The 13,239-nt window shown below is 41.9% G+C and overlaps 1 protein-coding gene across 2 annotated transcripts; it reads right to left on the minus strand.

Annotated features, from left to right (window-relative positions):
• Positions 1-1,574: 1,574 nt before the first annotated feature.
• Positions 1,575-10,250, minus strand: il17rel (interleukin 17 receptor E-like). Of its 2 annotated transcripts, none has more exons than XM_030113990.1 (18): positions 9,713-10,250; positions 8,326-8,353; positions 7,951-8,100; positions 6,791-6,897; positions 6,413-6,527; positions 6,140-6,184; positions 5,835-5,974; positions 5,533-5,604; positions 5,403-5,457; positions 5,124-5,287; positions 4,384-4,428; positions 4,058-4,115; positions 3,769-3,914; positions 3,258-3,317; positions 3,113-3,170; positions 2,484-2,630; positions 2,091-2,147; positions 1,575-1,996 (listed from the first exon to the last, which is right to left on the minus strand). In XM_030113990.1, the coding sequence occupies exons 1-18, from the start codon at positions 9,824-9,826 to the stop codon at positions 1,875-1,877; spliced, it is 1,683 nt and encodes a 560-aa protein (XP_029969850.1). In that variant the 5' UTR covers positions 9,827-10,250; the 3' UTR covers positions 1,575-1,874. The 2 variants fall into 2 exon arrangements, with proteins under 2 accessions (XP_029969850.1, XP_029969851.1); XM_030113991.1 differs by having other exon boundaries at positions 2,484-2,612; positions 9,713-10,239.
• Positions 10,251-13,239: the final 2,989 nt, after the last annotated feature.

Here is a 13,239-nt window from a genome sequence, read left to right on the forward strand (position 1 = left end):
AACACATTTCACAAAGTTTTACAACTAAAACTTTTTTTTCTTTTTTTTTTACACCAGGCTCATATATATGCGGCGTGTCATTTATCAAAAAGTAGAGGTCGACATGTTCCTTATCTCTTTTTACTTACAGGATCTTTTACATGTTTGTCGGCTGTGGACTTAATAGACAATCTAACCAGGAAGTGTTTTCTGATGCCGCTGGATCCACACACTGTCCCACTTCAAACGTTACTGGAACAAATTTCCTTGTGCTGGCGGCCCAGAAACAGAACGGCTTGTGTACCTGGCCTTAATTCAGACGTGTCTGCATGGAGAACGTCCTGCTTTGATCATTTGTTTATGTAAAACCAATGAGATATCGTTCCTGTAAAGGGGAAGATAAAGAAGAGGGGGAGAGACTGACAGGAAGAGGAAAGTGGGGCTTTGTGTCATTTCAGGACGTGAGCCTGATTTCCAAGCCAGCATGACTTGACTGTTGGTAATCAATCACAGGGCGAACAGAGAAGGAAAGAGTCACGCGCGCTCACAGTCACACCTGAAGACAATTCCTCCATGTTGAGTCGCACAAACACACGGTGGTTGGAATTTCCTTTGTTGCTTTGATTAAATCAGGAAAAGGTTCAGAAACGTCTCCGTTTGAACGTCGGATCATTTATGAGGTGAGTAGATATAATAATAATAATAATAAAAGCAAAAAGAATTCCTCCATCATCCATCTGAAGGCTTGAGGTTTAAAATAATGTTTGCGCTGTCTTCTGCTCTCCACTCGTCCCTCCCAGCTGAAAACCTGGGGACACGTGCAGGCCGTTAATCATTCCCCAGTAGTTCTTTGTGAAGCTCTGCATAAGCCTGGTACTAATTTAGTCATTTGATCAAGATGTGCTTGAGCACGGAGACGTGACGGGTGCCTGCGATAAATACTGATCGAACAAAAAGACAGAAAAACCCCTTGAAGGAACAGCCGTGTCTAAACTTTTACCAGGACTGAAGGTGCCAGTGAAAACAACATGCTGTGTCTGCAGTACTTTGACGTTTGTGTTCACTGAGGAAGAACCGGGGGTCGTCTCCCTGTGAGGTGAGAGCTCCGTCCACTATACCACCATGAATCATTTCTCCACTTGAAGAATGAGCCAGATATTCCAGCTGATTTTACTTCAGCTCAGGTTCAAGCTCGATTGATTGCCACTCCACTTTTAGAGATATTCATTATTTTCCCAATTCGAATGTTAAATCCGAATAGAATAAGCGAGGTTTTTGTCTTCATTTGAAACCAGAGCAGAATTTTGGACGGCATGGACGGCCTTGTGGTGAAAACTGATGCAGACTGAGTGTAAAATGACGGGCGCGAAACAGTAGAAATAGAAGTGGCCTGCCTGAACAAGTGTGCAAACAAAGGTCCGCGGCAACGCCGGTGAAAAATCGCATCCGGGGAAACTGCTGCGCTTAAATAAAGGAAAACAAAGTAGCCCTGTTTCCTGAGAAGGGGAGGCTGGATGTGGATGAAAAAACAAAAACATAACAGCAGAACATAAATGAAAAGTTCACTTTATGGACTGAAACTTTGGACTTTGGACTGAAATGTTGCCGCGCGTCTAGCTTTTTTATTGAAAATACTCATTTTATTTTGGAAGGAGGAGCGTTCAGTTGACATAGGAGAGAGCTTAAATTAAAAATGAACAGTGCTGTCACATTTCACACAACACAAAGTACAAAATACATAAAAAACAGTTACTAATGAGCAACAAACAAATACATCGACAAGAAAGTATATCCACGTTTAACATATAGCAACAGTATATCACTGACTGCAGCAGAGAACTCATCAGACTTGTAACATTTTCTGTAATGCTTTCGGATCAACCAGCCATCTTTGCTCAGTTGGATATTAAGTTGGCTTTTTCAGTGTTTTCACTTTGTGTTGAATCAGGAAGGAGAACCTTTCCGTGGACAATCGGTTGAGTTTTCAATCCGGAGACCACACAGTCCAAAGCACAGTCTGAAAAAAAAGCAGAAATGAGGCAGGTTTAAAGTGTGTTTCAGTTTTAAAATGCAGATCCTGCAAGGTAAACAGATTTGTTTGCTCATCTCACCTATTTTCTTTCGAGAGGAACGAACTCGATTCTCTTTTTGTTTTCTCTTCTGACGCACTGAAACAGAGCGGAGGGGAAATGTGCGACAGAACTAATAATTACCGCGTTTTGCTGACGCTCATTCAAATGTCATGTTTGCGTAGTTCATACAAAAGACAAAACAAAACACGGAGGAAGTAAAGTCTCTGAAATGAAGCGAGTCAGGTTCCAGGAAGAAGGAAAGTGTTTATGCAAAAGTCAAAAGTGCTTGTAATTGATAATCTCTCCTGTTCCTAGTTCCATGGGTGACCCAATTTATGATGTGTTCTGACGTAAGAGTGAGTTTGAAGGGTGTCAAAAGATTTTAGCTAAGTTTTTGTATTTGAGCGCAAAACTGAGATCTGTCCAGCCTACCGGTTAACAGCAGGTGAAGCACCAGGGTGACGCCGATAACGCCGGCGAGGCAAATAGTAGCCGGAATAACCCAGGTCAGGTTCCCGGCGGGGCGACGGGCGACGGCAGGCCTCACATCAGGAGACTCGTCTGTGGAAAGACGAGTATCTGTTAAGCAATGGACAGCAAGTAAAATCCTTATTATCTTTCTTTTTTCCCATGTAAAAACGACACCGCATGCATAAAAAACCTGAAGAAAATCCTGAAAACAGCAAATCAAACGCTGAGGTTTTCCAACTTCCTTGTCAGCTGTGGGGGTTACGCAGTTTCATCTATCGCTGCACACAAATCTCGGCTGGGTTCAAGGAAGCCAGAAGAAAGCATCCCTTCATGTGGATGCCAGGAAGCCACTTAAGGCCATCTCCAGAGATGCATTTGTCATTACCATGCTCCAACTTGCATGACTGTAAACAAAAGCTCTGTTTCTGTTTGAAGAGACAATCTGGAAGAGAAGATCTTCAAACTATTTCCATTTCAAGAAGATGGGATGCCTCTGGTCATGGCTGATTTAAAACAAAGGACGGATGACGTCGATTAGGCAAGGCTGGATTCGAGCATAAAAGAGAAACAGGAATTCTTTCCAGACTTACCGCACTGCTCAAAACAGTCAGTGGTGGTGGCAGCAAACTTCACATCCAGCCTCTTTACCTGCGCCAGCGCCACAGGAAAATTCGGGTTTATTGTTTATATTAATGTGAGGGAATATACAGTTTAAGTCAAGAAACAAAAACATACCTGAACACAGAAATTGCACATTTTCCCTCCCAGGTTTAAATCAACAGCTTTGTGTTTTTCCTGGTAAAATGACAAGAGGAAAACATAAACATGATTTCTGTGATTGATAGTTTAATTGGTGGGGTATAAACCAGAAGAGGCAATACCGTTATAACACACTCTAATAATCCCAGCAGGGATATTGTAATAAACAGACCACAAAACATGTCATCTCACATTTCATGGGGTAGATGTGCTGACAGCTGCACTGCAATTACAATAAAACATAATTCTAGGGGTGTGATCACCTTCACAGCTCTGCAAATCCTGAATTATTCTGAAAAGTGACAACACCGTGGAGAAAACAGCTCGCTTCCCAGAAGTCAAGAGCACAAAAGCTTGACATTTCTAAAGCGAAACAAGCATGTTGTGACAGATCGAGTTATGGTAAACTTCTTCAGAAAAACAAATTCAAAACCACGACCGGCGAAAAGGGAGAACATCACGGAACGAATACTTTTGTGTTACCTACCACTTGCAATGAGTGTGTTTCAGTCACGTGACACTCGTGGGACGCTGCAGGCTTCACACACAGCCCCACGGAAAACGTAGCCGTGATCTGAGACAAGAGGTTCACTTTGCGCTGTCCCTCTGCTGCCATGACGACCACCTCCCATGCTGAAAATGACCACAGACGCTCCATTAATGACATAAATCAATCAACTGCTGGTTTCCCAAACGTCCGCCATAAAGTAAATCAGCTGCTATAATGAAGATTGCGGTAATGTGATTATCGTGGTTTTTTTGCGAGGGCGTGGCACCTTGAAGTCGTCTGTCAGCAAACGGGCACCTGGTCCAGGACCGAGAGCCGGATGTGAACTGAGGAGGACAGGAAGTTGTCAGTTTCAGCAGCGGCAATACTGAAATAAGCCTTTTTTTTTTTTTTACATCACTTTTTATATCTTTATCTGAAATGTCTCACAGTTTCCTGGAAACACAGTTTTGTCATTTGGCCTGCCAGTCAACTGAATTATTCTGGTGAGACTTTCATCAGATAATGAAGACAAATCAGTCAAACATCACATCGTGAAGAAAAAAAAAAAACTGTTGAGAAACGATCCAGCACAGTGGAAAGAGTGATCTTCACCTTCACACAGAGATCAGGGTGTGGATCCACTTCAGAAAATACCATCTGAAAAAAGACAAAAACAAACAAACTGCGTGTCAACTTTTCAAGAGTTTGCAAGGCAGTAGTAGAAATTCCTGAAATAACTTGGATCAGTTTCCAGGTCGACTTTATTCATCGACGAAACAGTGTCTCCGCATCGCTGGGTACTTTCACATTAAATGAGTGTTTCGATTTCAAACAACTGGCCTTGACAGCAGTGATGATATCTTATCAAGATGTTTTGGGAGTATCCAGCTGGCTTTGAACCACGACGCTTGACTTGTTGTAAAATGAAAAAGAAACTTCACACACTAATTGAAGCGAACGGTGCAACGGACCTGCACCTGATTTGACCCATTTCTAAAAGGAACAAACACTCTGAGAGGGCACTCATGAAAACAGATATGCTGACTTACTCCCGTCACAGCGTTTTTCCAGTGTGTCAGGTACAATCGCTGAGTCGCAGACAGAATAATTTGCCCTTCACTCACACTGTGGTTAAAGTACGATGGAATTTCTGAGGAGTTGGTGAAACACAATGAGTCATGCTCTCCCTACAATGTGCAAAAGCATGGTGCACTGTTGACTCACACATGTTACCAGTTAAATAGAGAACTGATTTCCTTTTTCTTCTTTTAGACAGCATGATTCACATTTTTTGGATATTAAACATAAGAGCAATGACGGCTCGCAATGGGTCCCTGTTTCTGAATCTGTACCTTTTCTCTGCTGACGTTCTGGGGGGAACCGGGCAGGTCCACACAGACACGGTCGTCTCTTTTCTGGCACAGTGAAGCCACAGCAGTAACTGGACAGGCAGGCTTCCATATTAAATTCTCCTCTAAGGGATCAAAGGTAATTCCAGTCCACAGTTCCTCGACGCCTGCGGGCACATAAAGTCACTGTCACGTTGAACAGATACATTCGGTTTGCCAGTGAAAAGCATCCAGCTAAGTTAACTGTTAAATACTTGGTGTGAAACCAATAAAGTGACTCACGCTCGCTGAATGGGCAGACCTGGACTCTCGGGGCGTCCATAACAGTCGACCAGCCCTGCGAGTGATTTCACATTGAGTGAGTGATCTGCTCTGTTTAGGCTTAGAAAAGACATTCGAGCAGAAGCTTTACCTCGATACACAGGCAAGGAAGAGGTTGGGAGTATCGAAGAGTGGCAGCTTTTATGGGTTCCTCCTTCTTTATCTGGAACAGAAAGACGAATTTAAATGACAACTTCATAAAAGTGTGTGACCAAAGTACAACTGATTCAGCTCTATTTATGCTGACATCCAAAAGCCAAAAAGAAAAAGTGTTGCATAATCTATCATTGATCAATGGTCACAGTGTCTCTTAAATATGTGATTTATTTTTTTGTGTTCAACAAAAGTCAATGTGATTGGTGGTACTGAAAAGGGGAAAAAAAAGAGTCTGACCAATGCATTGGCTCCAGTCCCAAAGCAAATTAAGTTCTTGTGGCACAAGCGAAGGTGGTAGTTGTGGCCGTCCAGCATCTCTGACACACTGACACTCAGCTCCTTCTTCTCCGGGTTCACGGTGTAAGACAGTCGACCAGCTGGCAGCGCATCAAACAACGAGAGGAAGATCCAGTGTTTCATTGACATACACTCTCAGATAAAAGGTCATAATGATGGGTTTGCCTGTATTTGGTTGGGAACCACCTGCTTTTGTGCGACATCAGATGTGATTTATGCGTGGCCCAGAGTGAATGTGTACTTACTGATGCATTCAGGGACGTGCCTCCTCAGATCTTCACCGCTGCAGTCTGAAGAGAGAATACACAACATTCAAAAACAAAGCCAAGACACATGTAACCTAACCTCCGTGTGTCTTCCTGTTACATATTTCCCAACTACTACACTGGAAAAGGAATAATTTACCATCAGCTTCAACTAGCTGCAACTTGCAGGGACCACAGTAGTAATCCTATATCCATGACGAACTCATGAGTTTATAGGCGTGTTTGAACAACAGAGGAAATCGTATTCTTCACCTGGAGCTTGGTAGACGTCGGTCAAGGTCACGCCACAGTAGCTTGGCACCGTTTCCACCGTCACTTGCACTTGCTGGCTTGGATACACGGGAGTGCAATCATTCACAACCTCCACCTGCAGGAGCAGGGAGGGCAGAAACGTGACCGCCGTCACAGGCAGGTTCATGGTGCAGGGGAAAAGTGGATTTCCCATTTGGAAACTTTTATTGTCAAATTATAAGCTTCAGCATTATCTATCTAAACTGCTACATGGCTGTTTAAAACCCGGTCTATCTGGAACACAGGCATATCCCAGCATCAACTACTACTTCAATTAGAAACGATCAGAATTAGAAGTCAACAACTGAAGGATTACGCAGGCGAAGCTGTTAAAATCACCTTCAGTCCATTCATCCGTTCTCTTGACGCCTTTGTGAACCGGACGCTTTGGCACGTCGTGATCGTGCCCGGAGACGTGGTGCATATGGAAACGCCGTGGATGGACTCTGAAAGAAGAGTCCAGATCAGAGTTCGCAGTCACCAAATACAAACCGTTGGTCCAGTCATTAATCAATTCAAGCGTTTGGTTTAGGTATCATACATAAAAATAAAAAATAGATAAATAAATTAAAAATTAAAAAACAGTTTAATATTTTAAGTTATTACAGTCCGAATCAGCACAAAGGGTTTCATAGAGGTCATATCAATATAGCACTAATATGGTGATAGAGGTTTTTTGAAATTTTCCGCATGATCTGTTAAATTATTCGGTTCATCTGCTGAGCATAGAACATGAAATGTGAAGCAACACATCGACCATGCAAAAGAAGAAGTTCACCCTTCGAACACATTTAGTTTGAAATGTCATATGGAAACAAGACTTCCCCTGCAGTGTCTGACGACTGTGTCCTCAGCTGAAATCATCTCCAACAATGGAAGCCTCTAAACCATTTGGTTGCATTTGGAAACTTCCTCCTGAATATATTTAGTCACCGTTTTTGCAGAAGGCTGACAGTACGCAGAATATGCTATTGATTTTAATTTATTCCCACTATCAGGTATCAGATTTTTCCCAGATATTATTTTTCACATTCTGTCAACGCCTTCTTATTGTTTTATTCCAACTCCACCACACCTAAGACTTGGCTTAACTTGTAAGCAAAGGGAACAAGTCACTGCAGTTTCAGAAGAAATCAGTCAGAGTGTTAAATATAATTACTGACAGCTCCAGAGAGTCACTTCCAAGTGATCAAAGCAGCTTCAACGGTGCTGCTTAGAAAATGAAACTGAGCAACAACCAAGTGTTTCCCGGATGAAGTCAGTGGCCACTACGAGTTACCATCTTAAAATTAGGCAACTATGGAGTTTCTGTGAGTTTCTGCTTTCTGAACAGCTTGTGCCAAATTAGAATGCTCAAAGTTTCCAGCAATAGACTCCAGATAAACCTGTGCCGACTCCTCTGGGAGTCATTTCACTCCTCTCGATGCAAGAAGTTAGAAATCTGCTGATTTCCTGACCTTGTGCGCCTCAGGTCAACGTTGCGTGCAGTTCGGACATACCGGAGAGTTGCAAAACTGTTTTGATCTGCAGGTGTAGCGAGCACTTCTGTCTCCCCTCACATCTCATGACCGTGGAGAGGCTGATGTTGTGGAGACTGGAGGAGGTGTTGAGTGCCTCTGGCAGGTTCTGACACGGAGGACGAAACAAGTCTACGAAAGGACGGAGAACAGAAGAAGAAAAAACAAATACTATGACATAGCTTTGGAATAATAACCACATTGCAATAACAATAACTACAATTTTACTTCACAGCATAACCTCAAACTGTCAGGAACAAAAATAAAAAAAGACATTGGCTGCAGCATGTGTAGACAGTTCATGTGCAGAAACATGTTTCATGTGCATGAAGGGCTGCAGATAACATCTGCACTTACGGTCCGGCTTTGACTTGCAGCGAAGTTTCTGCAAGGAGAGAGAAGAAGCGACAGTCAAATAAAGTTGTTTTGTTGGTGAATATTTTCAAAAGGAGTTCCACAACTATAGTAATCCCTGAGAAGGAGAACAAAGGTCACAGAAAATGGGAATTCCCTGCTAATTGTGAGTCTTCTACATCCTCATTGCTTATACAAGTGAACGCCCAGCCTGCGTTTCTCTTGGCTCAAAGTACAGAGTGGCTTTGCAATGTTATGATGAGAAAATATATTTTCAGACAGGCACTCACGTGTCACGGCTAAACTACACAGTTGAAACACTCTTACAAGCAAGCGTGTGGAGTGACTGACATTTTGCACATTTGCAAATCTTGCGATATTTTTCACGGTCGATGGGATTTGCCAAGCCACACCTCACAGGAACAATTCAAATCCATCTTCATAAACAATCATCCACAACACAAAGCGCAAAAATTATTATTCCACTAAAAGACAATTACCAGTACTCACACAGGGTAATTATTTAGTGCTTGTTGCTTCTGGATTTTAGGATGCTGAAAACCCAGGATCAACTTGTAAAATCACATTATCTCATTGCTATGAAGGGGTTCTGATAATCAACACAGATAACTGCCAAGAGAAATGAATGAAGGATGCCTGGAAGGCATTTCTGATGTATTTTAGCACATTATTATCTGCTACACCACAACACACCCATGTCTGATTTTGTGCACATATACTCCTAAAAACTTGGAAACCCAAAAGAAGAACCAAAAAAAAAACCCAAACCATTAAGGTGAAAAATTAAGTGTATAAAAGTCATTTAAGGTAACAGAAAAGATTATCTGCAGTGTTCCCTCTCCCACTCAGTGGGATCTGCCGTTACTTCCTCTTTTGGCAGAAGTAAATGATTAAGTACTGATACCTCCTGACTAAGCTCTTGGAGGAAGATGCGTTGCAGGATGTGAACTTCAAGAGATGTTAAACTGACTCAATGGATGTCAGGAACTACATTTACAGCAGGGTAATAATAATAATATCCACAATAAATAGAGGGACTTGCACTTGATGAACTTTGAAGATACCCCCACTTTTATGATGATAATAATAGTAATTGTTATTACTATTATGATTATTCATCCTTGGAGAAATTAAGTATTCTGAAAATTTGAGTGACATCCAGAAGAATCAGCACACACTTCCATGGATGGTTACGATGATACAGTAAATTGCAGGCAACAGTCTTTGTTAGTTGGAAGAGCTGAAACATTACTGTGGCATTAGCAGCAGTAACCGCAACAACTTTGGCAGAAAAGAAGGAGCTAATAATAGAACACTGCTATACTTGGCTGCACAGTGACAATGCAGTTTCAGGAGGATCAATATTTACCTGTGAGCACTGTGTGCTGCATTTTTCAATCCTCTCCAGTCCCGTGCTCCCTGCTGCAGCCCCATCCAGAGCCCAGCAAGAGTGAGCCATGAGCAAGGCAGCCCAGAGGATCATTTTCAGCAAGGCTTGGACAGACTTCTTCAATCCCACTTTTCAGATTTGACAGCTGCTGCAATGTTCCTCTTTCCTCCTCTTGAAATCCTCCTTTCCAGGCTGGACTGAGACACTGAGGTGAATGGTGAAGAGCCTCCCTTGTTTCTGTGGTCATACCTGGTGTGTCAGTGAGCAGACAGCCTGAATGACTGCAGCTAAAAAGTTGCAGAGGCGGAGCATGGGGAACTCTTTTAATATAGTCTATGTCATACTGCATGTCTCTAGCCTCCAAGAATCAATTTTGCTCACCCATATTCTTTAAAGGTTTGTTTTCCTCAATTTTATGGTTACAAAAGAGCAGAATTTTAACTGAATCCCAAACAGCGACAAGTCATCATTTCATCCACCCACTGGACTGGCCACACACACTCCTGACAGTAAAAGAGGTTGTATTTCAGGAAAAGGAATAAATTCCCATATTCGTTTTGCTCATGAGTCAAAGCGCCTCGGCATCCGTACACCATGGCGCAACGTGGTGTGACTACAGGCAAAGGTGCCTTTACTGGCAGACTTCAGACAAAGGAAAGTAGCTGAGAGAAAAAAAAAAGGGTTTGGGGCACTCTTGCAGTTACAATCAGTTCATATTACTTAACAGTCGTAACATGTGTCAACAAGACAAAAATGTTGATGTTTTATTCACAATAGTGACCTCTGACATTTATCTCTCTCATGGGTGCATGGAATAAACTTCTTGGAATTGTGCTGCGGCTCTGCAGGCAGGGGCCTGCAATAACAGAAATGTCGACATTGGTTCATGGTATCTGAAGACTTCTGCCACAATATGGATCGACTGGTGTAAGATCTACATGTTCTGGACAAGTGGTGAGCGAGGGAGACAGTGAACATGAGATCAGCTGAGTGTTTACCGGTCAGTCTGCATTCCTCACCTTGACTGTGCTCACCAATCGCGCTGCTGGCCTCTGCATCGATAAGAGCCAGTTGAGGTGGTTCAGGTATCTGATCGGGATAACCCCATCATGCACTGGGAGCAGCTTGGCGCCCTCACCCAACAGCTGGAGGAGCTTGTGGCGTCCGTGACTTTTTCTGTTCTCCATCACTGCAACCCCCTGTTGACTACGTGAAATAATATATAAATACTGTATATAATTCAATATCTTATGAGCAGAATGAATTTATTATTGAACATTGAATCCCTTTATCAGTATTTATTGTTCACATTTATTATGTTAACTGTAATACATCCCTTCCTATTTCTGGGAAAGCTGACGACAAGTTACTTACATAATTTCAGAAAGTCATTTTCTATTTCCTGGAGAGTTTCATTGTTTAAAAAAAAAAAAAAAGAGCTTGCACTTCCAGGAGCAGAATATGATTCTTCACAGAAGAGGTACAACAGCACAAGAGGAAATTCCTAGAACACACATGAAATTCCAGGAATACATTTAAGACGTTTTTGGTTTCAGGTCATCAATGCACTGATCTGATCAATAAATCAAAGAAGAAAGCACTAAAAGCCTGTCTGCTATTTTCCTGTTTGAGTAGAAGCTTCACCTGCGCTGTTACAGTCAGGCACCGCAATTCTTTTAAAAGCCTTGTTGTGCAATATCAAAGAGCTATACCATAAACAATAGGCATGGGACAAGTGAGGCTGATTACACCTGGCAGAGCTCCATGGGAAGCAAAACGGATATGACTCACACTCTTAAAGCTTTCAATAAAAGATTTATTTCACAAAAACATGATTGTCTTTCACTGATACAACTTCAGTATGAGAAAAGCCAAAGTCAAAGAAAACATGATCAAGTGATATGTGTGCTATGAGTCAGCCGACTATCATACACCCATGACTTGGTGAAGTCACATCTATCGGGATCTTTCAGTGGACAGGAGACAACACTAAACAATCAGCCAGTGGCACTGAGTTTCCTGGCACCTCAGCTTCCTCAATACAGAAGTTACTACCATGCAGCTGATATGAGAGCTGGCTGAAGATCAGCAATCCAGCTTTTCACACCGACCTACTTGTAGCAGAACTTGTTTACAGCACAAGTTACTATTTCACGAATTTGAAAGGTGGCATACCTTTAAGTATTTCCTGAAAAGATTGTAAAACACACTCCAGCAACAGCACCGTTGTTGTGATCCATGCTCAATTTTGTGAAATAGCTCCATCTGCTGGAAGTATGTGTGTATTGTGTGTGTACATGTGTTTCTTCAGACGTGCGGACTTAAAAGTTCAAATGGTGTGACTCTTAAGTGCTCAGAGGATCTTTGCATAGAGGCTTCGTTGTATCAGGGTCTGTTAAGTTCTTTCGCATGTTTTCCGTGAGGATTGTGTCATTATTAAAATATTCTTTTTTTTATGGCTTTGTTTTTTTGCAATACTGGTTTGGGATGGAAGCTAAATAATAATCAGTCGCTGAATGAAATAAATAAATATATTAAATATATACACTTTTGCCGCCACGCTATGAAATCCTGATATTAACAGGACAGTAGAGCTTCATCTACAGGCAAGACTGGGTAACCTGCCGCGCGTAATTACGCATGAATGACCAACCCGTGTGCCGAGAGATGTATGTGTTGTCTATGGTCCCACTAAATTGACTTGAATTGAATTGAATTGAATTGAATTGAATGCATCAGCACCATAAGGCTGCATTTTCCTTTAAAACAATCTGCAATTCTGGAGCAACTCTTGCTCAGATTTCTCCATTTCATGAAATCAAATCCAAATAATTTTTTTCTGCGACTTTTAAAATTTTCCTGGGGATTATCAAACACAAAGTAATGCAAGAGTGTCACATAAAAGCACAAGTGTGGCTCATACATATGAATTTGCAGTTACAGTAGTATTTCAGCCTCCCTCACTCTGGTGATTTATCACGCCCACAGGGCATGTTAAAGGTGAATGGTGTTTCCTCCAGTGTCACAGAACTGATTTGCTTTGAACATTTAAGGTGATCCCTGCACTGTAAGAAATATCCGTCAAATGTATGTGCATAAATTAAAGGGTCGTTTGAGATTGTGTGTGTGTATATATATATATATATATATATATATATATATATATATATATATATATATATATATATATATATATATATATACATATATAATTTAACGCGATTTACTAGTTAAACCATGATGCGCGTGTTTTTTTTTTTTTTTCTTCCAGTGTGCGTCCATGGATGCGTCACATGACCATTAATCTTCCGTGTGTTTCCGCGTTCACGACGGCCGAGCTGTTATCAATGACTCCATGGAGGTGTGCGGCTGCAGCCTGGGTCTGAAGCATCCAGCACCGCCTCCGGCCCGCGGCCGCCCGCTGCCGCTCTGAGGGCTCCGCTCCGCCTTGCTTCTCCTCGGCCGAACGTCCTTTTTTTTTTTTTTTTTTTTTTTTTTTTTTCTTT

Source organism: Salarias fasciatus, chromosome 17 (genome assembly GCF_902148845.1).
Source record: "Salarias fasciatus chromosome 17, fSalaFa1.1, whole genome shotgun sequence".
In the NCBI taxonomy this organism is placed as follows: Eukaryota; Metazoa; Chordata; class Actinopteri; order Blenniiformes; family Blenniidae; genus Salarias; species Salarias fasciatus.

Bases quoted from the DNA above. Each gene is read 5' to 3' on its own strand.
- il17rel (XM_030113990.1), bottom strand. From the start codon at position 9,826: ATGATCCTCTGGGCTGCCTTGCTCATGGCTCACTCTTGCTGGGCTCTG. The intron at 6,528-6,790 runs GTGATTTTAACA...CTGCTCCTGCAG, and splicing joins AACGGATGAATGGACTGAAG to GTGGAGGTTGTGAATGATTG. The intron at 5,975-6,139 runs GTAAGTACACAT...ATGCGCTGCCAG, and splicing joins GCACGTCCCTGAATGCATCA to CTGGTCGACTGTCTTACACC.